The sequence below is a fragment of the Palaemon carinicauda genome, chromosome 14 (genome assembly GCF_036898095.1).
Source record: "Palaemon carinicauda isolate YSFRI2023 chromosome 14, ASM3689809v2, whole genome shotgun sequence".
Lineage (NCBI taxonomy): Eukaryota > Metazoa > Arthropoda > Malacostraca > Decapoda > Palaemonidae > Palaemon > Palaemon carinicauda.
In genome coordinates this window covers 95,331,599-95,358,384 of record NC_090738.1, presented here as the reverse complement: position 1 = coordinate 95,358,384, position 26,786 = coordinate 95,331,599, and the positions used below count along the sequence as shown (strand labels likewise).

Genomic DNA, 26,786 nt, shown 5'->3' with positions numbered 1-26,786 from the left:
CATCATTCTGGGGGTCCTGTTCTTGATTCCTAGCGTTGATGCGACGACATGATGGCAGAAGAAACATCTCTTGAGTCGTATTCAATTCTGGTTTCTCTTTCTGGATGAATAGGGCTTCCAATATTCGTAAGCGCCTGCTGTCCGGGGCGCTGCCAATAATCTTGGTATTATCGACGATGTCTGCTCGACTAATTTGGGTATTGTGTCGCTGTAGGACGTGATTCCTTATAGCACCTTGTTGGACGTGACACGAAATCCTCTTTGAAAGCTTCATTGTAGTCATACCGATGTATTTGCCGGACCTTCCTCGGACTGGGCATTGATAGGAGTAGACTACATTCGTCTTCCTCAGAGGGTCGTTATCTAGGGGCGCTGGATTATTCCTCATAATCAAACTGCGAGTCTTAGCAGTCTGATAGTAGATGATAAGTTTCACTTTCGTGGGTTCGTCGGTATGTGAAATGTTGTTGGTGATGATTTCTTTGATGGCCTTCTCATCCCGCTGATATTCTGGGTGCATGAAGCCTCTGTAATATAGTTTAATATCACTAGATCCGTTGGTGTAGGTGTCGTAACTATCTCTGGTGTTGTTGGACCCCTGGCAGGCGCTGTCGGACCCTTCTACCGCAGAGGACCCATACCACTTGTCAATAGCTGCCCTCACTTCACGCTGAACTTGCTTGTTGGTATAGCCATTATTGATGAGGACCTGTGTGGCCCTTTCCAGCTCCTTGTGGGTGTCTGTCCATGATGAGCAGTGTGACAAGGCCCTGCGTACAAAAGCTTTGATGGTCGAGGCCTTATAGCGGGCAGGGCATTCACTCTCACCATTCAAACACAAGCCGAGGATATATAAGGCCCCGGTTCTAGCCACAGTCTCACTTCTCGCGATCTACTCCTGACTTTGTCCTTTGTATTTTTCGAGTATTACTTGTACTTGTGTTAAATACATCGAGTCTTAACCTGAACTGTATTCTTCACCTACCTGATGAACTTCGTTGACTTGCTAGCTGAATGTAGCAACCCAGTAAAGAGAATAGTCCGTAAAATTGAGAAATTGGACAAGAAATTGAATTCTGCAGATGCAGCAATAATATTCAACTCAACTTGTTTGAAGGACGGTCTCCTACCGAGATATACTGAAATCCAACGGCGTGACCCGTCGCCCTTGAACGATCCCTGGACCCATTCATACCGAAGAAGCCTTTTCCAGCATCAACTCCAGCAAAAGAAGGCCCTGAAGGAGGAGCTCTACGCCCTTCGGGTCCGCCTTGACGATGAATGGGCCAGCTTGAGGGATGGAGAAGCTCAGCTTACTACTGACAGACCCCTCTAGGTTGATAGCGACACCGAGGACGAGGACGCCCCTTATGACGACGCCCCCGATAATCGATGCCCTGGTTTAGATAACCCCAGCCATGAAGAGGACCTTGAGGGTGGCTCGAGCTAACCCAACAACATCGTCCATGCCTTACAAGTCCTTAAGGAGAGGGACTTAAAGAAGAGGATGAGGACCATCTTGAGGAAGCTAGTCACCCTTAATGGTGGGAAGCTGCGGATCGCAGAGGCCCACCAGGAATACATCAATATCTCCAGCTACTTCCCTAAGGGAGCAGATCCTTAAGATGGGCCTCAACTGTCACTTCATCACCCGACCTAGACCAACCGACAAGCGCCTGGAGAGGGAATTACTCCTACATTCCATCTTCAACCTTCAAGAACTTGGTGCCCTCCGGACGACTGATGCCCTTCAGCCGCTTCTGCTCGCCGAGGCCCTTACTGATAGGGGCAGGTACAGCAGCGGCATCGTTTCTAAGGAGATGAGAGCTGCTGCTAGAGAGCTGAAACAAGTTGCTGGTGGCACCATCCGCTAGGCCGACAAGACAGCTGCTTTTGCGCTTATCAACACCGAAGAGTACTACGAGAAATTGGTCACCATGCTCGCCGACCTGACTGAATTCGAGCGCCTCACGAGCAACCCTGTGGAAGACATCAAGAGGGAGGCAAATCGCACCATCGAGGCCATTAACACTGCAACCAATGCCGTACACCTGCCTTGATTTCGGGTGACTTTGGACTTGGTTACCTCTACGGCAATGTAAAGACTCACAAACAAGGCAACCCACTTTGACCAATCATTAGTCAATACCCTACTCTGACATGCCACCTGGCGAAGAGGCTGAATGCGATTCTGACGCCATATGTCCCTGACCGCTACTGTGTGGCCTCCTCTGCCGAATTCCTAGAGAGGATCAAGGACGTCCACGGAGAGGGTGTCATAGCATTGATGGACATCGAGTTTCGGTTCACTAATGTCCCTGTTGATGAAATCATCGACTTTATCGCTGATAGAGTGTACAGGGACGTAACGACACCGGAATTGAACATCCCAGAACAAGCCCTCCAGACCGTCCTTGCCATCTGCACTAAGAGGGCCCTCTTTACTACTCACCGTAGGCACATGTACCTACAGAAGGATGACGTGGTGATGGGCTCGCCCTTGGTCGTGCTCTTTGTCAACTTTTACATGGGAGTAGTAGAGGAGAGGGTCTTCTTCCAAGTCAGGTGCCTCCTCGCTTACTTTTGTTACATTGATGATACCTTTGTCAAAGCTACTTCTACCGAAGCCATTGAGAACTTATGGAGGACCTTCGAGGACAATAGTGTCCTCCACTTCACCCTCGGAAACAGCGTGGACAACAGCCTCCCGTTCATGGACGTCTTGATTTCTTCTACCAACGAGGGATTTCACACCACTGTCTACACCAAGCCTACAAATATCGGCATGTTTTTGAATGAGGAGAGTGAATGGCCTACCTGCTACAAGGCCTCGAGCATCAAGGCCTTTGTACGCAGGGCCTTGTCACACTGCTCATCATTGACAGACACCCACATGGAGCTGGAAAGGGCCGCACAGGTCCTCATCAATAATGGCTATACCAACAAGCAAGTCCAGCATAATTTGAGGGCAGCTATTGACAAGTGGTATGGGTCCTCTGCGGTAGAATGGTCTGACAGCGCCAGCCAGGGGTCCGACAACACCAGATATAGGTCCAACACCTCCACCAACGGGTCTAGTGATATTAAACTATACTACAGAGGCTTCATGCACCCAGAATATCAGCGGGATGATAAGGCCATCAAAGAAATCATCACCAACAACGTGTCACCTACCGACGAGACCACGAAAGTTAAACTTATCATCTACTATCAGACTGCTAAGACTCGCAGTTTGATTATGAGGAATAATCCAGCCCCCCCTGATAACGACCCTCTGAGGAAGATGAATATAGCCTACTCCTATCAATGCCCAGTCCGAGGATGTCCCGGCAAATACATCGGTATGACTACAATGAAGCTTTCAAAGAGGAATTCGTATCACGTCCAACAAGGTGCTATAAGGAATCAAGCCCTACAGCGACACAATACCCAAATTAGTCGGGCAGACATCGTCAATAATACCAAGATTATCGGCAGCGCCCCGGACAGCAGGCGCTTACGAATATTGGAAGCCCTATTAATCCAGAAAAAAAAAAAACCAGCATTGAATACGACTCAAGAGATGTTTCTTCTGCCATCATGTCGTTGCATCAATGCTAGGAATCAAGACCAGGATCCCCAGAATGATGACAACCCCGATCCTGACACTCCTACAAATGAAGAAATCGTCCAGCCGAGCGCTGAATTTGGCGGCGAGCAAGGTCCGGAATCCCAATCTGCTGAGGGAGAGAGGAGCTTGCCTGACTTTTTGGCTGTTTCTGCGCGTGTCCTGACCAATCAGAATTCAGGATCCCTTCCCACCTCTCAGCCTGGGAGACCAAGCCGAGCTCGTCGTACCTCAGCCACCCGAGCCTATAACCTCCGCTCGGCCAATCAAAATTCAAGGCCCCTTTTTATGAACCAGCGCCGGGATATATAAGGCCCCTGATCTAGCCACAGTCTCAATTCTCGCCTGAAGACGGAGCAAGCAGTTCCGAAACGCGTCGCGATATACTCCTGACTTTGTCCTTTGTATTTTTCGAGTATTACTTGTACTTGTGTTAAATACATCGAGTCTTAACCTGAACTATATTCTTCACCTACCTGATGAACTTCCCCGACTTGCTAGCTGAATGTAGCAACCCAGTAAATAGAATTGTTCATAAAAATGAGAAATTGGAAAAGAAATTGAATTCTGCCGATTCAGCAATAATATTCAACTCTACTTGTTTGAATGAGGGTCTCCTACCGAGATATACTGAAATTCACCTGCATGAGCCGTCGGCCTTGAATGATCTCGGGACCCATTCATACGGAAGAAGCCTTCTCCAGCGTCAACTCCAGCAAAAGAAGGCCCTGATGGAGGAGCTCTGCGCCCTTCGGGTCCGCCTTGACGATGAATGGGCCAGCTTGAGGGATCGAGGAGAAGCTCAGCTCACTACTGACGTCCCCCTCAAGGTTGATAGCGACCCCGAGGACGAGGACGCCCCTGACGACGACGCCCCCGATTATCTACGCCCTGATTTAGACAACCCCAACCATGAATAGGACCATAGGGGTGGCTCGAGCTAACCCAACAACATCGTCCATGCATTACAAGTCCTTAAGGAGAGGGACTAAAAGAAGAGGATGAGGACCATCTTGAGGAAGCAAGTCACCCTTAATGGTGGGAAGCTGTGGATCGCAGAGGCCCGCCAGGAATACATCAATATCTCCAGCTACTTCCCTACGCCAACACAAGAGCAGATCCTTAAGATGGGCCTCAACTGTCACTTCATCACCCGACCAAGACCAACCGACAAACGCCTGGAGAGGGAATTACTCCTAGATTCCATCCTCGACCTTCAAGAACGTGGTGCCCTCCGGACGACTGACGCCCTTCAGCCGCTTCTGCTCGCCGAGGCCCTTACTGATAGGGGCAGGTACAGCAGCGGCATCGTTCCTAAGGAGATGAGAGCTGAAGCCCAAAGAGATTAAACAAGTTGCTGGTGTCACCGTCCGCTGGGCCGATAAGACAGCTGCTTTTGTGCTCATTAACACCGAAGAGTACTACGAGAAAATGGACGCCATGCTCGCCGACCTGACTAAATTCGAGCGCCTCATGAGCAACCCTGTGGAAGACATCAAGAGGGAGGCAAATCGCACCATCGAGGCCATTAACACTGCAACCAATGCCGTACACCTGCCCATGATTTCGGGGGATTTTGGACTGGTTACCTCTACGGCAATGTAAAGACTCACAAACAAGGCAACCAACTTTGACCAATCATTAGTCAATGCCCTACGCTGACATGCCACCTGGCGAAGAGGCAGAATGCGATTTTGACGCCATATGTCCCTGACCGCTACTGTGTGGCCTCCTCTGCCGAATTCCTACAGAGGATCAAGGACGTCCACGGAGAGGGTGTTATAGCATTGATGGACGTCGAGTCTCGGTTCACTAATGTCCCTGTTGATGAAACCATCGACTTTATCGCTGATAGAGTCTACAAGGACGTGACGACAACGGAATTGAACATACCAGAACAAGCCCTCCGGACCGTCCTTGCCATCTGCACTAAGAGGGCCCTCTTTACTACTCACAGTGGGCACATGTACATACAGAAGGATGGTGTTGTGATGGGCTCGCCCTTGGGTGTGCTCTTTGCCAACTTTTACATTGGAGTAGTAGAGGAGAGGGTCTTCTCCCAAGTCAGGTGCCGCCTCGCTTACTTTTGTTACATTGATGATACCTTTGTCAAAGCTAATTCTACCGAAGCCATTGAGAACTTAAGGAGGACCTTAGAGGACAACAGCGTCCTCCACTTCACCCTCGGTAATAGCGTGGACAACAGCCTCCCGTTCCTGGACGTCTTGATTTCTACCAATGAGGGATTTCACACCACTGTCTACACCGAGCCTACAAATCTTGGCATGTGTTTGAATGGCGAGAATGAATGCCCTGCCCGCTACAAGGCCTGGACCTTCAAGGCCTTCGTAAGCAGGGCCTTGTCACACTGCTCATCATGGACAGAAACTCACAAGGAGCTGGAAAGGGCCAAACGGGTCCTCATTAATAATGGCTATACCAACGAGCAAGTTCAGTGTGAAATGACGGCGGCTATTGACAAGTGTTATGGGTCCTCTGCGGTAGAAGGGTCTGACAGCGCCAGCCAGGGGTCCGACAACACCAGATATAGATCCGACACCTCCCCCAACGGATCTAGTGATATTAAACTATACTTCAGAGGCTTCATGCATGCAGAATATCAGCGGGATGAGAAGGCCATCAAAGAAATCATCACCAACAACTTGTCACCTACCGACGAGACCAGGAAAGTGAAACTTATCATCTACTATCAGACTGCTAAGACTCGCAGTTTGATTATGAGGAATAATCCAGCGCCCCCAGATAACGACCCTCTGAGGAAGATGAATGTAGTCTACTCCTATCGATGCCCAGTCTGAGGATGCCCCGGCAAATACATCGGTATGACTACAATGAAGCTTTCAAAGAGGATTTTGTGTCACGTCCAACAAGGTGCTAGAAGGAATCACGCCCTACAGCGACACAATACCCAAATTAGTCGGGCAGACATCGTCGATAATACCAAGATTATCGGCAGCGCACCGGACAGCAGGCGCTTACGAATATTGGAAGCCCTATTCATCCAGAAAGAGAAACCAGCATAGAATACGACTCAAGAGATGTTTCTCCTGCCATCATGTAGTCGCATCAATGCTAGGAATCAAGAACAGGACCCCCAGAATGATGACAACCCCTGATCCTGACACTTCTACAAATGAAGAAATCGTCCAGCCGAGCGCTGATTTTGGCGGCAATTAAGGTTAGGAATCCCAATCTGCTGAGCGAGAGAGGAGCTTGCCTGACTTTATGGCTGTCTCTGCGCGTGTCCTGACCAATCAGAATTCAGGATCCCTTCCCACCTCTCAGCCTGGGAGACCAAGCCGAGCTCGTCGTACCTCAGCCACTCGAGCCTATAACCTCCGCTTGGCCAATCAAAATTCGAGGGCCCTTTCTACAAACCAGCGCCGGGATATATAAGGCCCCTGATCTAGCCACAGCATCACTTCTCGCCTGAAGACGGAGCAAGCAGTTCCGAAACGCGTCGCAATCTACTCCTGACTTTGTCCTTTGTATTTTTCGAGTATTACTTGTACTTGTGTTAAATACATCGACTCTTAACCTGAACTATATTCTTCTCCTACCTGATGAACTTCGCCGACTTGCTAGGTGAATGTAGCAACCCAGTAAAGAGAATTGTCCGTAAAATTGAGAAATTAGACAAGAAATTGAATTCTGCCGATGCAGCAATAATATCCAACTCTACTTGTTTGAAGGATGGTCTCCTACCGAGCTATACTGGAATCCACCTGCATGACCCGTCGGCCTTGAACAATCCCGTGACCCATCATACCGAAGAAGCCTTCTCCAGCGTCTACTCCAGCAAAAGAAGGCCATGAAGGACGAGTTCTACGCCCTTCGGGTCCGCCTTGACAATGAATGTGCCAGCTTAAGGGATGGAGGAGAAGCTCAGCTCGCTACTGACGTCCCCCTCGAGGTTGATAATGACCCCAAGGACGAGGACACCCCTGGTGACGACGCCTCTGATAATTGACGAACTGATTAAGACAACCCCAACCATGAAGAGGACCTTGGGGGTAGCTCAAGTTACCCCAGCAACATCGTCCATGCATTACAAGTCCTTAAGGAGAGGGACTTATAGAAGAGGATCAAGACCATCTTGAGGAAGCCAGTCACCCTTAATGGCGGGAAGCTGCGGATCGCAGAGGACCGCCAGGAATATATCAATATCTCCAGCTACGTCCCTACACCAGCACGGGAGCAGATCCTTAAGATGGGCTGCAACTGTCACTTCATCACCCGACCTAGACCAACCGACAAGCGCCTGGAGATGGAATTACTCCTAGATTCCATCCCCAACCTTCAAGAACGTGGTGTCCTCCGGACGACTGTCGCCCTTCAACCGCTTCTGCTCGCCGAGGCCCTTACTGAAAGGGGCAGGTACAGCAGCGGCATCGTTTCTAAGGATATGAGAGCTGCTGCTAAAGAGCTTAAACAAGTTGCTGGTGTCACCATCCGCTTGGCCGACAAGACAGCTGCTTTTCTGCTCATCAACACCGAAGAGTACTACGAGCAATTGGACGTCATGCTCGCTGACCTGACTAAATTCGAGTCCTCACGAGCAACCCTGTGGAAGACATCAAGAGGGAGGCAAATCGCACCATCAAGGCCATTAACGCTGCAACCAATGTTGTACACCTGCCCATGATTTCGGGGGTTTTTGGACCTGGTTACCTCTACGGTAATGTAAAGACTCACAAACAAGGCAACCCACTTCGACCAATCATTAGTCAATGCCCTACGCTGACATACCAGCTGGGCAAAAGGCTGAACGCGATTCTGACGCCATATGTCCCTGACTGCTATTGTGGGGCCTCCTCTGCCGAATTCCTAGAGAGGATCAAGGAAGTCTGCGAAGAGGGTGTCATAGCATCTTTGGACGTCGAGTCTCTGTTCACTAATGTCCCTGTTGATGAAACCATCGACCTTATCACTGATAGAGTCTACAGGGACGAGACGACACCGGAATTGAACATCCCAGAACAAGCCCTCCGGACCCTCCTTGCCATCTCCACTAAGAGAGCCCTCTTTACTACTCACCGTGGGCACATGTACCTACAGAAGGATGGCATGGCGATGGGCTCGTCCTTGAGCGTGCTCTTTGTCAACTTTTACATGGGAGTAGTAGAGGAGAGGGTCTTCTCCCAAGTCGAGTGGCCCCCTCGCTTACTTTCGTTACATTGATGATACTTTTGTTAAAGCTACTTCCACCGAAGCCATTGAGAACTTAAGGAGGACCTACGAGGACAACAGCGTCCTCCACTTCACCCTCGAAAATAGCGTGGACAACAGCCTCCCGTTCCTGGACGTCTTGATTTCTTCTACCAACGAGGGATTTCACACCACTGTCTACACCAAGCCTACAAATCTTGGCATGTGTTTGAATGGCGAGATTGAATGTCCTGCCCACTACAAGGCCTCGAGCATCAAGGCCTTTGTACGCAGGGCCTTGTCACACTGCTCATCATGGACAGACACCCACAAGGAGCTGGAAAGGGCCACAGAGGTCCTCATCAATAATGGTTATACCAACAAGCAAGTCCAGCGTAAAGTGAGGGCAGCTATTGACAAGTGGTATGGGTCCTCTGCGGTAGAAGGGTCCGTCAGCGCCAGCCAGGGATCCGACAACACCAGAGATAGGTCTGACACGTCCACCAATGGATCTAGTGATATTAAACTATACTACAAAGGCTTCATGCATGCAGAATATCAGTGGGATGAGAAGGCCATCAAAGAAATCATCACCAACAACGTGTCACCTACCGACGAGACCACGAAAGTTAAACTTATCATCTACTATCAGACTGCTAAGACTCGCAGTTTGATTATGAGGAATAATCCAGCGCCCCCTGATAACGACCCTCTGAGGAAGATGAATGTAGTCTACTCCTATCAATGCCCAGTCCAAGGATGCCCCGGCAAATACATTGGTATGATTACAATGAAGCTTTCAAAGAAGATTTCGTGTCACGTCCAACAAGGTCCTATAAGGAATCACGCCCAACACGTCACAATACCCAAATTAGTCGAGCAGACATCGTCGATAATACCAAGATTATTGGCAGCGCCCCGTACAGCAGGCGCTTACGAATATTGGAAGCCCTAGTCATCCAGAAAGAGAAACCAGCATTGAATACGACTCAAAAGATGTTTCTCCTGCCATCATGTCATCGCATTAACGCTACGAATCATGAACAGGACCCCCAGAATGATGACAACCCCTGATCCTGACACTCCTACAAATGAAGAAATCATCCAGTCGAGCACTGATTTTGGCGGCAAGCAAGGTCCGGAATCCTAATCTGCTGAGCGAGAGAGGAGCTTGCCTAACTTTTTGGCTGTCTCGGCGCACGTCCTGACCAATCAGAATTCAGGATCCCTTCCCACCTCTCAGCCTAGGAGACCAAGCTGAGCTCGTCGTACCTCAGTCACCCGAGCCTATAATCTCCGCTCGGCCAATCAAAATCCGACAGCCTTTCTACGAACCAGCACGGGGATATATATGGCCCCTGATATAGCCACAGTGTCACTTCTCGCCTGAAGACGGAGCAAGCAGTTCCGGAACGCGTTGCGATCTACTCCTGACTTTGTCCTTTGTATTTTTCGAGTATTACTTGTACTTGTGTTAAATACATCGAGTCTTAACCTGAACTATATTCTTCTCCTACCTGATGAACTTCGCCGACTTGCTAGCTGAATGTAGCAACCCAGTAAAGAGAATTATCCGTAAATTTGAGAAATTGGACAAGAAATTGAATTCTGCCGATGCAGCAATAATATTCAATTCTGTTATTATTATTATTATTATTATTATTATTATTATTATTAATTGCTAAGCTGCAACTCTAGTTGGAAAAGCAGGCAGACTATAAGCCCAAAGGCCCCAACAGGGAAAATAGCCCAGTGAGGAAAGGAAACAAGGAAAAAATTGAATATTTTAAGAACAGTAACATTGCAATAGATAATTTATAAATAAAATATAAACACTTTAACAAAACAAGGGGAAGAGAAATTAGAATAGTGTGCCTGAGTAATATCTCAAAAATATGAAATAAAAGATGCTAGTAATGTCTTATAATTATAGAATAGCATATGCTAGTAATACCTAACAAAGAAATAATAAAATAGTTAGTATTTAAAAGTACATAATAGCCGATATGGGTAAAATCTTGCAAATATAAAATTTCCAATGCTAGTAATATCTGAAAAAATACGCAACAGCATATGCTAGTGATATCTTACAGATATATAATAACAGATGCTATTAAAATCTTACAGATATGCAATTGGAGATTAAAGTAATATCTTACAAATGCACACCAGCATCTAATAAGTAATATCTTGAAGATATACTATGAGACATTGTAGTAATATCATAATAAAAGATGTTAATAGACAAGACCTAGCAACTGACTTGAATTCCTTAAGAGGATTATCTTGTTTCTGTGCATAACAATATTTGTTATCTGATAATAAGGAATATGCATTTGGATTAAAGAAATATTCCAAATTGTAAAACTAGTTAATTTTATAAAAAGATATGAAGACCTTTGCATAAAATATTTTTAATCTAAAGTGAGACAATGTATTCCTCTTATTGTGCAATAGAAAACTAATGTTTTGTTGAATTGATTATCAATTCTTGCTTCTTTACATCGGGGAATGTAATAAATACTATATATATATATATATATATATATATATATATATATATATATATATATATATATATATATATATATATATATATATATATATATATATATATATATATATATATATATATATATATATATATATATATATATATATATATATATATATATATTCAAATAAGCCATATATATTTTTGATATATTAATGTCTGGATTCTCTTAACGACCTCGGGATCAGAGCCCAAGGCGAATCACACAAAGACAAGAGCTTGGCTCCGGCCGGGAATCGAACCCTGGGGCTCTGATCCCGAGGTCGTTAAGAGAATCCAGACATTAATATATCAAAAATATATATGGCTTATTTGAATATGAAAAACACGTAAAAATGTGCAAAATTTATCATTAATATATATATATATATATATATATATATATATATATATATATATATATATATATATATATATATATATATATATATATATATATATATATGTGTGTGTGTGTGTGTGTGTGTGTGTGTGTGTGTGCGTCTATGTGTATTTGTGTGTCTGTGTCTGTGAGTGTCTATGTATTCAAGTGCGTGTATGTATGGATTTCTTGCAATATTTTTATCGATGATGCTGTAATTGCATGAGGTGATTGCACACCAATGCACCATTATTCCCAAATTGACATTCATATTGGAATTTCCGTTCCAGCCAACTTGTTATTTCTTCATTTGCTTGGAATCGAATATAATTAATCCAGATAACAACCAATTGCTTCATCTGGCATTAAGCAATTAACAACTAAATTGCTTGATTTACATACGCAATGAGTTATTTGTATTCTACAGAAAGGTATTGCTGTTAAGAGTATTACTTAATTATATAGGACTATAGGATACACATGTTGACGTTCTATAGTCTATTTTTTTTAGCGAGGCAGATTTGCACCAACTCGCAGCGGTGCCCTTTTAGCTCGGAAATGTATCCTGATCGCTGAATAGTGTGACAAAATAATTCATGATTTATCAAGGATGTTAGTTAGGATAACGAAAGAAAATGGATGGGTACAACTTAATTAATTATGTTGGTAATTCCTAAATGAAATGTATTTTTTTTTATGGCCGAATAAAGAAAAACTTGAATAGTTTCGATAGATACTATCGATATATCATTAAGGAAATTTATCAAATTCAGTATGTTTCTCTGTAAATTCTCTAGAAAGACAATTAAGATCTTATTGTTGATTTAATTTCTCTAATCATAATCACTATAATCATCATAATTATCATTATGAAACGTCTTGGTAGGAGAGGCAATGACGATTATTACTAACTTGACATATAAAAATTCGTTTAATGAAGTGTTTTGAAAAATAGATATTGTAGTCCCCTATTATTATTATTATTATTATTATTATTATTATTATTATTATTATTATTATTACTTGCTAAGCTACAACCCTAGTTGGAAAAGCAGGATGCTATAAGCCCAAGGGCTCCAACGGGGAAAATAGCTCGGTGAGGAAAGGAAACAAGGAAAAATAAAATTTTCAAGACGAGTATCATTAAAATATACATTTCTTATATAAACTATAAAAAAAGTAACAAGACAAAGGAAAGAGAAACAATACAGAACAACGTGCCTGAGTGTACCCTCAAGGAAGAGAACTTTAACCCGAGACAGTGGAAGACCATGGTACATTGGCTATGACACTACCCAAGACTAGTGAACAATGGTTTGATTTTGGAGGGTCCTTCTCCTAGAAGAGCTGCTGAACATAGCTAAAGACTCTCTTCTACCCTTACCGAGAGGAAAGTGGCCACTGAACAATTAAAGCTTAGTAACCCCTTGGATGAGGAACAATTGTATGGTAATCTCAGTGTTGTTAGGTGTATCAGGACAACGGAGAATAAGTAAAGAATAGGCCTGACGATTAGCTGTGTGTAGTGAAAAGGGAAAATGAACCGTAACCAGAGAGAAGGATCCAATGTAGCACTATCTGGCCTGTCAAAAGACCCCATACTCTCTAGCGTTAGTATCTCAACGGGTGGCTGGTGCCCTGGCCAGCCTACTACCTACCCGAAAATTTTTAAAAGAACAATGAAGACCCCCTCCCCCCAAAAATGGTGGAGTTTTATTTGACATTATCAGTGATAAAGAAGATATTTTTTTTTTTTTTAGCTCACCGTCTCTGTTTTTCTCAGACTCTCAAGAACACTTGAACATCTCCAATGGAAGTATTTCTCTCCTTAGCACTCATGGCTCCGTCTCCTATCTGAAGATATCTCTTGTTTTTCTGCTGTACTTGGTAGTTCTTGGCATGGATTTTTCATGTTGTTTGTCTTGGAAATCGTCAAGAATAAGATAAATCTTGGTATTTCTGCTATCTAAAGGACTTTAAAGGTCGCTCATGAATGGCAGAGGCAAGGGACAGTAACATTGCCCAAGCAAGCAGAACAATGCCCTACACTGACCATATATATTATATGATCATCGCCCAAGCATCATCTCCATCCAAGCTAGGACCAGGGAGGGCCAGCCAATGGCTGCTGATTACTCAGCAGATAGACCTATAGGCTTCCCCATACCGGGATTCGTTACCAATCAAACATGATACCAACGATTGAATGGTTTAAGTCTGTTGTTTACTTTTATCTGTACTCTTCCATAAGTTTAAATTTTTTAATCCTTATTGTAAAGAGACCCTTCAGGTTTGTGATATTTTTGGTATAGTAAATTCGATATTAAAAGGTATTTATGTTTCATAAGATTAAAGCGAGAATTAAATTTTAAATATGTACAATAACCCACCAAGTCATCAGAACCGGTCGTCCAAAATACTCAAGTGAATTGCTACATATTGCGCAGCCAACAAATCGTATTGTTACAAGAATAGTTACAGATGGTTTCGAATGATTGGAACTTAGATATATGTCTACTGTAGGTTCCAGAGCCTTTGATTATGCGGCCCCAAGACTATACAATAAGCTCCCATGAGACATCCGAACAATTGAAGACATTAAGGCTTTCAGGGGGAAACTGATGACTTTCTTATTCTCTGAGTCGTTTGACAGTGACGACTTAACAGTAAATGAGCAATACGTGATATGAAATGTTGAATACTTGAAGAAACGAGATAAAATGACAGTTAATGTCGTGTAGAGAGTAGGGTTTCCTTGCTGATTGGGACTGGAAAAGCAGCTGTCAAAGTAAGCAAGTTTAAGGCTTATAGACTTATCACATATGACCGAAAATATCAAAGTAGGTTATAACAATCTTAGAAACAGGGGTAAAAAGACGGGAAAATTTTTCTAGAGGTAAGAGAGAAAAGAGAAAAAATACGACGGTTGTTTCATTTAAAGAAGTGTTTGAAAGGAAAGTGTGAAACGATGAAACACTCGGGTAAGAGCCAACTGAAAACAATATTTTTTATCGATAAATCTTTCATTCCTTTCCTCCTGATAGAAAAATATGAAATAAAAAATACTTGTAAAACGTAAACATGTCCAAAGGACTTAGTTGAGGGATTAAAATTGAAACAATAAAACTCTTTGGAAAAACAACCTGGCTCCTTTTATGGCCACTAAACGTTTAAAATATAAGCTACACACACGCACAAACATGCTATATATATATATATATATATATATATATATATATATATATATATATATATATATATATATATATATATATATATATATATATATATATATATATATATATATATATATATATATATATATATATATTACTGTTTTGACGTTGTTACTGTTTTTAGAATGATTTATGGTTAATTTTTTCTCATCAATTATTTATTTCCTTATTTCCTTTCCTCACTGGGATATTTTTCCCTGTTGGAGCTCATGGGCTTATAGCTTCTTGTTTTTCCAACTAGTGTTGTAGCTTGGGGTTTGGCCAGTTTTCATTAGCATGGTGGCCAGTGCGAATTGTTGGTATCGGGAAATTTTCGTCTAATTTTTCACAACAAACCATCCTATTATGGCTGGTCCCGGCTAGTAATATATATATATATATATATATATATATATATATATATATATATATATATATATATATATATATATATATATATATATATATATATATATATATATATATTATTTATTTATATATATATATATATATATATATATATATATATATATATATATATATATATATATATATATATATATATATATATATATATATATATATATATATATATATATACATATATGTATATGTACACCTGTATATAAGTATATATAAACATATATATTTATGGATATATGTATATAGATATATTCCATAAAGATTATGATTACTTATGGACATCCTTTTAACCTCTATTCTTTTACAGCCAAGCTTTACATCCCTCATTCTTTTTCTATTGGATATGACCCAAGAATATGAAAGCCTCAGATTAGCTATTAAACAACCCATAAAAACCTCGATATTTTGCCATCTTCCAAATATGGAAGATCTAACAGTAAATTAGATCCCAAGAAAACATCGTTCAAATCATCCTTTACGCGGTCGGCATTACACAATGCTATTAGGTCGTTCAGATGACGTCTGGCCTCTTGGGTTGTCCTGGTGGTGTCAAGGTGTGTATGTGTTTGTTTGCGTGTATTAGTCCTCTCAATAAACAACCCTCAATAACTGTTATGGATTTCTGACGACTTCCAGAATATTGCCGGAGAAATCAAGATATTTCAAATCAGGGTCTTCTCCTATCCCATTAGCTAGGTGGGGGAAGGGTGCTTAAAAGGGGAATTTTAGATGTCATGCATTTTTCTTTCCACTTAAGAATTATGTACTTTATATCGTAAATGCCTTTGTGATATAAATGTTTATGATTTATGCTATTATATTTATTTATGTATTATTGTATATACATATGTGGTGCATGTGTTTTGCTGTCATTCGTGTAGGTTTTGTATAATGTTTATAAATCGGCATGCAAAATATTTGCACGAGTAGGTTACATGTACATATATGTATGAATATTGATCTGTATTCATAACAGTATATTCATATAAAATCAATATTGTAGGTTTATAATAATGGATATATCTTTGCATATACACGGTTAGGTTTAGAGCATTTATAGAAGATAAACGTATATTAACATAAAGAAATTTCAGGCAGCTATGCGTAATGCTAAAAGGAATAAAACCACTGGAATCTGAAATGGCTCTTTAGAGAGAGAGAGAGAGAGAGAGAGAGAGAGAGAGAGAGAGAGAGAGAGAGAGAGAGAGAGAGAGAGAGAATTGATCTACCAATGAAAAAAAAAACACTCTCGGCTTCTTTTTATTTTATAAGAATAATCTTGGACGCGAATAATAATAATAATAATAATAATAATAATAATAATAATAATAATAATAATAATAATAATACTTATAATAATTGCTATTATTTTAATATAGCTATTATTATTATTATTATTATTATTATTATTATTATTATTATTATTATTATTATTATTATTATTATTATTATTATTATTATTATTATTATTATTATTATTGAAATATTAATAATGATAAGAAATACTAATAACATTATATCACCTTTCCGTCGTATCACCAGCAACAGCCCGAGAATTATATGAAAAAATATATTCACTTAAAGACTCTTGTTTTCCTAATATTAAATCATATCTATTTGAAAATATACGAGAAAATAAAAGGAACATTATTGTTCTGTGCAACGGTACCTTAGACCTTTTTGACATCTTAATCTTGAATCCCTTTAAAATCTCTCATAATCCCACTCCATAAATTGAATTGGAAAATTATTATTATTATTATTATTATTATTATTATTATTATTATTATTATTATTATTATTATTATTATTATTATTATTATTATTATTATTATTATTATTGACATAATAACATTATTAATAAAATAATATTGATGGGAATTATCAAAATTTTCTCCACTTCCTATTACGGGCAATAGCCCGAGATATATGTAATACAATTATATGCACTTATAGATTCATTTGTTCCTAATCTTAAATAATGAAAACCATTGAAATCAAAGACATTGAAAATAAAAGAAATCTTAAAACAAAAATATTAAATTTTTTTGGAAAACGTCAGAATTTTTCGACAGCTTAATAGTGAATCCCATAATCCCACTCCATAAAAAAGTCAAATGTAAATATCTGGATGTTGAAGCTCAAGCGTTCGCATGAAATGGTAATTCTCGACGATTATATGTCATCGTGCAATTTATGCAGTGCAAAATACTCGTTGAAAATTGCACGGTTGCAAAGGTTCTCCAGGTAAAGAATGCTAGTAATTTCAGCTTCATTTTTCCCTCGAGGAGTTGGTTGGCCGGAAATAGATGGTGAGGGATGGCTGATTATAATAAGAGGCAAGTCTGTAGTTCTGTCCCAATTTAATATATATTGTCAAATACTGTATTACTCAAACATTCCAAACAAGCCCTAAAACAATGAAACACTAAAATAAGAAATAAAGAACGGTATTTCTCATCACAATAAAACTCAAAGACATTAACATTTGATTAGATGAACATCGCTAGACAATATATTTTAAATTTGGACAGAACTACAGACTTGCCTCTTATTATAATCAGCCATCCCTCACCATCTATGAGTTACACACAAAAACGAGTAAAAATGACCAAAATTCACTATTTTGACCTTGAAATATGACCTTTTGACCTTGAAGATGATGAAGATGACCCTAGGTGGTGTTGAAAATGTCACTATTGAACTCACCGTCCTCAAAAACCCCCTTTTGACTGAAAGAACGTGTTTCTAGCCCTTCTTAGAAGTCATTTTAGTCCAGGACCAAAGTTAAGCATTCAGACTCAAGTTAAAAACCCCGATCAGGGGACGTTCCAGTCCTTTCTTGAAGGACGATATATGACAATATATATTAAATTCGGACAGCTCTGCAGACTCGCCTCATATAATCAGCTATCTCTCACCATTTATGAGTTACACACAAAAAACGAGCAAAAATTACCAAAATTCACAAATTTGACCTTGATAAATTACCTTTAGACCTTGAAGATGACCCCAGGTGGTGTTGAAAATGTTACTATTGAACTCACCATCCTCAAAAACCCCCATTTTGTTCCAGAGAACGTGTTTCTAGCCCTTCTAGAAGTCATTTTAGTCCAGACTCAAGTTAATCTTTCAGACTCAAGTAAAAAACCCCGAGGTCCTGACGTTCCAGTCCTTCCTTAAAGGAGCCTATGATATATATATATATATATATATATATATATATATATATATATATATATATATATATATATATATATATATATATATATATATATATATATATATATATATATATAAATACATATATATATGTATATATATATATATATATATATATATATATATATATATATATATATATATATATATATATATATATATATATATATATATATATATATATATATATATATATACATATATATATATTATATATATAAATATACATATATGTATATATACATATATATATATATATATATATATATATATATATATATATATATATATATATATATATATATATATATATATATATATATATATATATAAAATATTATATATATATATATATATATATATATATATATATATTTATATATATACATAATAAATATAAATTTATATATATATATATATATATATATATATATATATATATATATATATATATATATATATATATATATATATATCTATATATATATATACATATTTATATATATATACATACATAAATATGTATATATATATATATAACGGATTTTGAGCGAAGCGAAAAATCTATTTTTGGGTGAGATAGCCATGTCGTCCTGATGGAAGTTCCTATAGGGTAGCTTCCTAGGGTATATTACAACTACGGCGATATTCCCAGAGAATTTACCTTAAGGTACCAGAATTCTAACTCCTGGAGCGAGTATCCCTCGTGAAAGGGATATCGCGACATATCAGAGGACGTATTCTAGACACGTCACATGGCAATCTACGACCTGAACAGAGATTCGTCTCGTAGGAGGGAGATTGACGAGATACGAATTCGGGAAAGAAAAAGGGGAGCCGCTCCCAAGGCTTCCCTATCCCCCGATTCGTATGCGTGCCTGGCGCCAATCCTGGCGCCATCTGTATTCCTTGTAGCGTACACGAGGTGCTACAGATACTGTATGTAGGGAGGGGTCCTACAGCCCTTTCTTAGAAAGGCAAGGGCGGGTCCATCAGGACGACATGGCTATCTCACCCAAAAATAGATTTTTCGCTTCGCTCAAAATCCGTTTTTTGGGCTCAAGCCATGTCGTCCTGATGGAAGTGTACCAGAGCATTACTGTATCTGTGGATTCTCAGAACGTGCCGTACTCCCCGGAGATATTTATTCCCGGTCGACTAGACCTAGAGACCTAAGATGTTACCGTTATACATCTTTTCAACTAACTATAAACTATGTTAGAACTTCCTGCCCCCTACAGGGAAGAGTCCTACTAGACTCTGGAAAGTCTCGAAGAGTACATATATCTATGTATGAATACCAGGCAAGCTAATATAGTGGTCTCGCCCTATATTAAGTAAAGCATAGTTTGTATAGAATCACTGCGTCAATATATTGACCAGTCATCCGCACAATACTTGTATTGGACAAAGGTTTATATCCGCATAGGAAGAAACTAATAAAACCGCCCTCGTCCCTTTATGGGACGGAGTCCTCCCATTAGGGGACTTACATAAACCAATGCAACATAGCTTGCAAAACAGAACAATTCTATCAGAATTATCCCAGATAAGATACATAGAATTAAAATGCTCAATTATACCAATAAATTGACACAGGTGAAAGAGACGCAAGGTTCTCAAGAACAAGTTTATTGACAGATAATAAACAGACAGGTTAACAACAAATATATATATTTATATAAAAGAGGGTAACCCAAAACTTTAAGCATAAGTATGATAGTAAACAGAACTTGTTTATCTGAAAGAAAAACCATTAAACACCACTTTAATGAGATACCAAGGTATCAAGTCATAAAAAATCTGTATTACAAATCAATCACATTAGCGTTAGAAACGCTTGGCACACATGTCTGAACTTATGCAAGGTTCACCTTTGAAGGAAGGAACAGTCTATATGGGCACTTGGTGCCCTCATTTAGTTTGTAGTACAGTATGTACCTACACACTCACCCTGGACTTAATCGTCCCAATTAAGACCACTGTTCCTCGCAGAGTTAAACAGTAGGGTTAACTACACGACCCACTGCTACCACAGATCTCTTAAGTTCCTCTACTTGCTTCGCATAGTGGCGAAAGAACACCCTGGAAGACTTCCAGCCCGTGTATGAACGGAGATGTTCAAAATCCATACAATTAAAGAAATTTAGGGATGAGGCAACTTTCCTCGGATCGTGACCTGCGGGTGTACTGTCAGGATCCGCTCTGCGAATAAAATATGTCATTTTCGCTCTGAGTTGATTCAGAGATAAATTTGAGCCTGATGTTTCTCCCCTGAATAGTTGACTACCCTTGAAGTCTGAAGTTCTACGAAGATAGACCTTTAGGCATTCTACTGGACATAGAGATGCATCTTCTTTCAGAGGACAGATTCTCCAGGGACCCCACCTGTTGGTGGGTAACTCATTCTTGGCGAGAAACGTAGGATCCGGAAACAGGTTCAGCTCCCCCCCATCCAGGAACTGAACACGACCTGCCTCTCTCGAGAGGGCTACGATCTCACTAACCCTGGCCCCGGACGCGAGTGCAAATAGGAAAATAACTTTTTGCGTCAAATCCTTTAACGCACATTCTTCATTGCTCAAGAAGGAGGCGAAATGAAGAACTTTGTCTAAAGACCATGAGATGGGCTTTGGAGGTGCTGAAGGTCTGAGCCTAGCGCAGGCTTTCGGAACTTTATTAAAGATCTCGTTACCTAGGTCGATCTGGAAGGCAAATAAAATGGGTCTCATCAAAGCCGATTTACACACTGAAATCGTGTTAGCTGCCAATCCTTGGCCATGGAGGTGGATGAAGAAAGATAAGCAGAAATCTGTTGAGATCTCCTGCGGATTCTTTGCCTTTACAAAGGCCACCCATTTTCTCCAAGATGACTCATATTGCCTTCTAGTCGATTTGCACTTGTATTCCTCTAGGAAGTCTATGCTGGCTTTCGAAATCCCGAAGCGCTTTCTCACCGCTAGGGCGAGAAAATCATGAGCTGCAGGGTCTGGGTTTTCTGTAATGAAGCGCAGACAGTCGACTTCTGGACTCGCTGGGTCAGAACTGGATGTGGTGGCGGCACGAACTTCATCTGTAGTTCCAACGCCAAGGGGAACCACATGCTGTTCGCCCACTTGTGGGCCACTATTGCCGCTACCCCCCTTGAAGGATCTCAGTTTGTTGAGGACCCTCAACAGAAGGTTGTGAGGAGGGAACAGATAAATCCTGGACCATCTGTTCCAGTCGAGGGACATTGCGTCCACTGCTTCCGCTAAGGGGTCCTCGTACGGGGACACGTACAGGGGCAACTTCTTGTTGTCTTTCGTCGCAAAGAGGTCTATTTGCAGTTCTGGGACTTGATTCAGAATGAAGGAAAATGATCCTGCGTCTAAGGACCATTCCGACTCTATCGGTGTGAACCTGGATAGAGCGTCCGCTGTCACATTGCGGACTCCTTGAAGGTGAACTGCCGACAGGTACCACTTCTTCTTTTCCGCCAATCGGAAAATGGCTAACATCACTTGGTTGAGAGGTGGTGACCTCGACCCTTGTCGATTCAAGCATCTCACAACCACCTCGCTGTCTGTCACCAATCTTATGTGGATCGAGTGACGCGGGGAGACTTTCTTGAAGGTAAGGAGCACTGCCATAGCTTCTAGAAAGTTTATATGAAAGGTCCTGAATAGCTTGGACCAAGTCCCCTGGACTTTTTTCCGATGAGAGTGACCTCCCCATCCCTCCTTTGAGGCGTCTGAGTGAATCGTCATCGACGGGGGAGGTGGCTGAAGAAGAACAGACTTCTTTAGATGACTGGCTTGGGACCAAGGTCTGAGAAGAGTACGTAGCCGAGGCGGCACTGGTCTTCTCAGGTCTCTTCGCGCGTTTGATGCATACCTTCTCCAAACTCCGGTTGCATCCTTTAGCTGTGCTCTTAGCACTGGGTCTGTCACTGAAGCAAACTGGAGAGAGCCTAGTACCCTCTCCTGTTCGCGTCTTGATATCCTTTCGGAATCTAGAAGTCTCTTGACAGAGCCCGCTATCTCCTTCCTTTTCTTCATTGGGATGGAGAAACTGTGTGACAAAAGGTCCCAGTGGATTCCCAGCCACTGGAACTTTTGGGATGGAGAAAGTCGAGACTTTTTCTTGTTGATCTTGAAGCCTAGGTACTCTAGGAACTGGATCACCTGACTGGAAGCTTGCAAGCATTCGGTCTCGGATGCTGCCCACACCAGCCAGTCGTCCAGGTAGGCTACTACCTGAATTCCCTTTAGGCGTAATTGTTTGAGAGCTGCGCTCGCAAGCTTCGTGAAAATCCTTGGGGCTATGTTTAGCCCGAATGGCATGGCTCTGAAGGCGTACAGTTTCCGTTGTAGCCTGAACCCTAGGTAGGGGGAGAGTCGACGGCTGATTGGAATGTGCCAATAGGCGTCTGACAAGTCTATAGAGACTGAGTATGCCCTCTTGGGCAGTAAGGTCCTTATGTGTTGCAGTGTTAGCATCTTGAATTTGCAATTCACTATGAACTTGTTGAGTGGTGACAAGTCCAGAATGACTCTGAGCTTTTCCGAGTCTTTCTTGGGAACACAAAACAGCCTCCCTTGGAATTTGATGGACTTCACCTTTCGGATCACATTTTTCTCCAACAGTTCTTGAACGTACTCCTCCAAAATGGGGGTGGAGTGTTGGAAAAACCGAAGGCATGGGGGTGGAGTGCTGTACCAGCTCCAACCCAGTCCATTCTTGAGTAGGCTTTGGGCCCAGGGATCGAAGGTCCAGCGATCCCAAAATTTCATCAGTCTCCCTCCTACCGGTATCATTTCACTTGGACTGCCGTCCTGAGGTCTAGCCTCCCTGACCACGACCACCTCTGAATCCCCTTCCCCTTGAGGGGCGCCTAGACGAGCCTCTGGCTGCTCCTCTAGGTTTTGCACGAAAGGAAGAAGACTGTCCTTCGAACGTTGGGGCGAATGTGGTTGACTGACCTGGCACAGCCTGGGGTACCCACTGAAAGGCAGTTGGGGTTTGTGCCACCATCTGGGGCACTGGAGGCAAAGGCAATTGCAGTTGCTGTTGCTGTCTATAAGGCTTGGCTGGCCGAAATGGTAGCCTAGTCTTCATATTCTTCCTCTTTGGTTGAGGACCCTCATCCGGGGAAGATTTTCTTTTGATAGCCAGGCCCCACTTCTGGAGAAGATTTCTATTCTCCACGGCGGCCTTATCAACAACCTCTTTGACCACATCGGTAGGGAAAAGGTCTTTTCCCCAAATGTTGGAGGAGATTAACTTCCTTGGCTCGTGTCTCACCGAAGCCCCGGTGAACACGAACTCCCTGCAAGCTCTCCTTGCCTTGACGAAGCTATAAAGGTCCTTCGTCACTGTGGCTAAGTGAGACTTAGCCACTACCATGAACATTTCATGGACCTTGGGGTCACTTGCCATCGTCTCGAGAGTAGTCTGATGAGACATTGAGGCAGCCAGTCTTTCTTTTGTCTCGAACTCTCTTCGTAAAAGAGATTCGGACAGCTTGGGGAGGTCCTCGCCGAATTGCCGTCCGGCAATATCAGCCTCCAACTTTCCCACTGAGAATGTCAGGTGGACATCCTTCCAGTCTTTGTGGTCCATAGGTAGGGCCAGCAACAAGGGTTTACACTCCTCCAGGGAGGGGCAAGGCTTGCCGGCCTCGACTGCCTTTAGGACAGCCGCAAACCCTTTCTGTAAAAAGGGGAAGGCTCTATCAGGAGAGGACACAAACGAAGGGAGCTTCTTGCTCAATGCAGCTACCTTCGAATTCGAGAAGCCCCTCTCTTTCATCGAGGATGAAAGTAGGGCTTGAGCCTTAGCGTGGTCCATAATAATGACCTCCTTCGGCTCTGTCTCCTCCCTTGAAGCTGGTTCTTTTCTCAGCCGGACATAGCAGTCCGGATATGATGCCTTGCTGGGCCAGAATTCTACCTCCTCTAGGGGAACTGAACCCAGCTTATCCGAGATGACGATCTTTCCAGTCGTCATCGGCATGTGCTCAGCATACCTCCATGGGTTAGCATCTGAGCATATGGGAAGGTCTTTCACATTGAGCCTTTTCCGGGGCCCATGTGATTCTGCCAGGGACTGCATACGCAGTTCCATTGCAGCCGCCTTCTCCTGATTCTCCTTCTGCATTTGTTGGATCATTCCAACAATCGAAGAGAGGGCCTGTCCCAGTTCTACTGGGAGGCCAGCCGATGTTGAGGGGATAGGCTCCGGCATCTGAACCGGAGTAGCCGACACCTCGTCGACCTCATCCTCTACGACATCCGGGGTTTGAACTTGATCCTGACCTTCTGCCAGGAGGTCTTCTTCCAAACGTTCGTCCAGGTCAGACATCCTGTCACACAACTGGATGTCTTGCATCGCATCTGCGACTTCCTCGTCCACATGGACTTGATCTTGAAGAATCTACTCTTGAGGCTGGGGAATCACTGCCTCAGCTGATGCCTGGGGAAAAAGATACGCCCTCATCTTCTCACTTGGAAGATAAGGGCCAGAGGTGTTCTTCTTGAAGCCCCTTACCCAAGTACGAAGCTTTTCCCTAGCTATATCCCTTGATTCCGCCGTTCTAGGGGAATCAAAAGCCTCAGTAATCAGGTTAGTGCATACAGTACATACCTGAGGGTCCCAATACTGGAGATCATCCTTGGAAACAGCGCATGCTGCGTGTCTCCTACAACACTCATGTCCGCAGAGGTTCTTGCTGCGGACATTGCAGAAAACATTTCCGCACTTCGGAGGGTCCTCCTGTAAAGAGAAGAAATTTCCATGAGTATCAAGTGAACTATGTATCACTGGATATGCATAGTATAGCATAACAATTCATAAATGAAAGACACACACTTGTGTTTCCCTCACAACCCATTGCTGCAGCCTTCCAGATAATAAAATCAAAATGGTTTATCTCTACTAGAGTAACCAATGCAAGGTTTCCAGAGGAAACAGGTGGAGCTCACACCTAGGCAATGATTTTTAAAATCCTGGATAATAGACGGGGAAGAACTCTGCTTCCTGTCTGAGGGCAACAGCAAAGGGCTGTGCAAGAAAACACAATAGTGTTAGAAGATACAGTGCTGTACCTAAACTTTTACTATAGTTTTCTTCTTACTGTATATGCTATACAGAAGAATAATAGTACAGTATAGGAGGATGTGTGCCGGCCTGCCTTTGCCGGCCGGCACACACCACAATTAGCTTTAAAGTATACTACTTAACAGCTATAGGGCGGCAGCCCTCTGGTTCAAATGCCTGTGCCGGCGGCAGCAGCTGCCGGCCAGCAACAGCCAGTGTTGGCCGGCAATGATTGCCGGCCAGCAACTACACAAGGTAGTACCCAGCTGCCGGCCACACTCTTGGTGACCGGCAGACAAGGACTGACATAAGCCGGCCGGCAAAGGTACAAGACCGATGCCAGCCGGCAGCAAAAGAACCAGAAGACTACACCTGCCCGGCTGCCGGCCTCATAGGCCGGCAGCCGGGACAGGTACAGCACTAGAAGAAAATAGAATGGATGCCGGGATAAGAGTGTACACAACCCCCCAAGCCCGGCAACCGAAAGAGTGCATATAAGGAAGGGGAGAAACCTAATTCAGGCTTCCTTGACCAATGCCGTCCGGCTCTGCCGGCAGGCATGGATGAGGGACCAAGAGAGGTCCGGGCAGCACTCGAAAACATAAGACCCTTGCCGTCCAGCGTCTCTGCCGGCCGGCAATGGGCTTAGTCAATCCAAATCCCAACCTATACTAGGTCCAGAAGTAGAATGACATATGGTACAGTAATACCCCTGCCGGCCAGCTCTGCCGGCCGGCAAGGTACAGTACAGTAATGGCTAGGCCATTACGGAGATAGAGGGGGAAGGGACAAGAGGGTCCTGCCAACCTTGCTTTAGTGACAGATCACCCGCAGCCAAGAACTTTGTCTTAGCCTAAGGGAGATCTAAGGGAAAGGGCCAGCGCAGTAGTATAATACCTGCCAGCTTCCAGAGCACCAAAGCAAGGAAGGCGTTGCTACTCCCAAGGGAAGATTTATCCTCCCCGAGAACAGCAACAGGACTTAGTCTGGTCGATCACAGAAGAAGGAATCATAACTACAGAAACCTTCGATAGTGACCTAAGGGAGCTAAGCTCCCTTTGTAAGTGTTAGGTCAGCGAGGGAGACTCTGCCCCAAGCCAAACAACACGGACTCAGACTAAAAACTCAATTGTTCTGTCCCTCTTTGAACCAGAC

General features: G+C 42.5%; 2 protein-coding genes across 2 annotated transcripts; both read left to right on the top strand.

Annotated features, from left to right (window-relative positions):
• The first annotated feature begins 1,937 nt into the window (after positions 1-1,937).
• On the top strand, positions 1,938-3,919 carry LOC137652890 (uncharacterized). Its single transcript, XM_068386286.1, has 2 exons — positions 1,938-2,045; positions 2,177-3,919. The coding sequence occupies exons 1-2, from the start codon at positions 1,938-1,940 to the stop codon at positions 3,917-3,919; spliced, it is 1,851 nt and encodes a 616-aa protein (XP_068242387.1).
• Positions 3,920-8,269: 4,350 nt separating this feature from the next.
• LOC137652889 (uncharacterized) lies at positions 8,270-9,731 on the top strand. Its single transcript, XM_068386285.1, has 2 exons — positions 8,270-8,705; positions 8,827-9,731. The coding sequence occupies exons 1-2, from the start codon at positions 8,270-8,272 to the stop codon at positions 9,729-9,731; spliced, it is 1,341 nt and encodes a 446-aa protein (XP_068242386.1).
• The last annotated feature ends 17,055 nt before the right edge of the window (positions 9,732-26,786 follow it).

Coding starts and splice junctions, on each gene's coding strand:
- LOC137652890 (XM_068386286.1), top strand. CDS start 1,938: ATGCTCGCCGACCTGACTGAATTCGAGCGCCTCACGAGCAACCCTGTG. Junction 2,046..2,176: donor TTAACACTGCAACCAATGCC/GTACACCTGCCT, acceptor CACCTGGCGAAG/AGGCTGAATGCGATTCTGAC.
- LOC137652889 (XM_068386285.1), top strand. CDS start 8,270: ATGATTTCGGGGGTTTTTGGACCTGGTTACCTCTACGGTAATGTAAAG. Junction 8,706..8,826: donor GAAGGATGGCATGGCGATGG/GCTCGTCCTTGA, acceptor CTTTTGTTAAAG/CTACTTCCACCGAAGCCATT.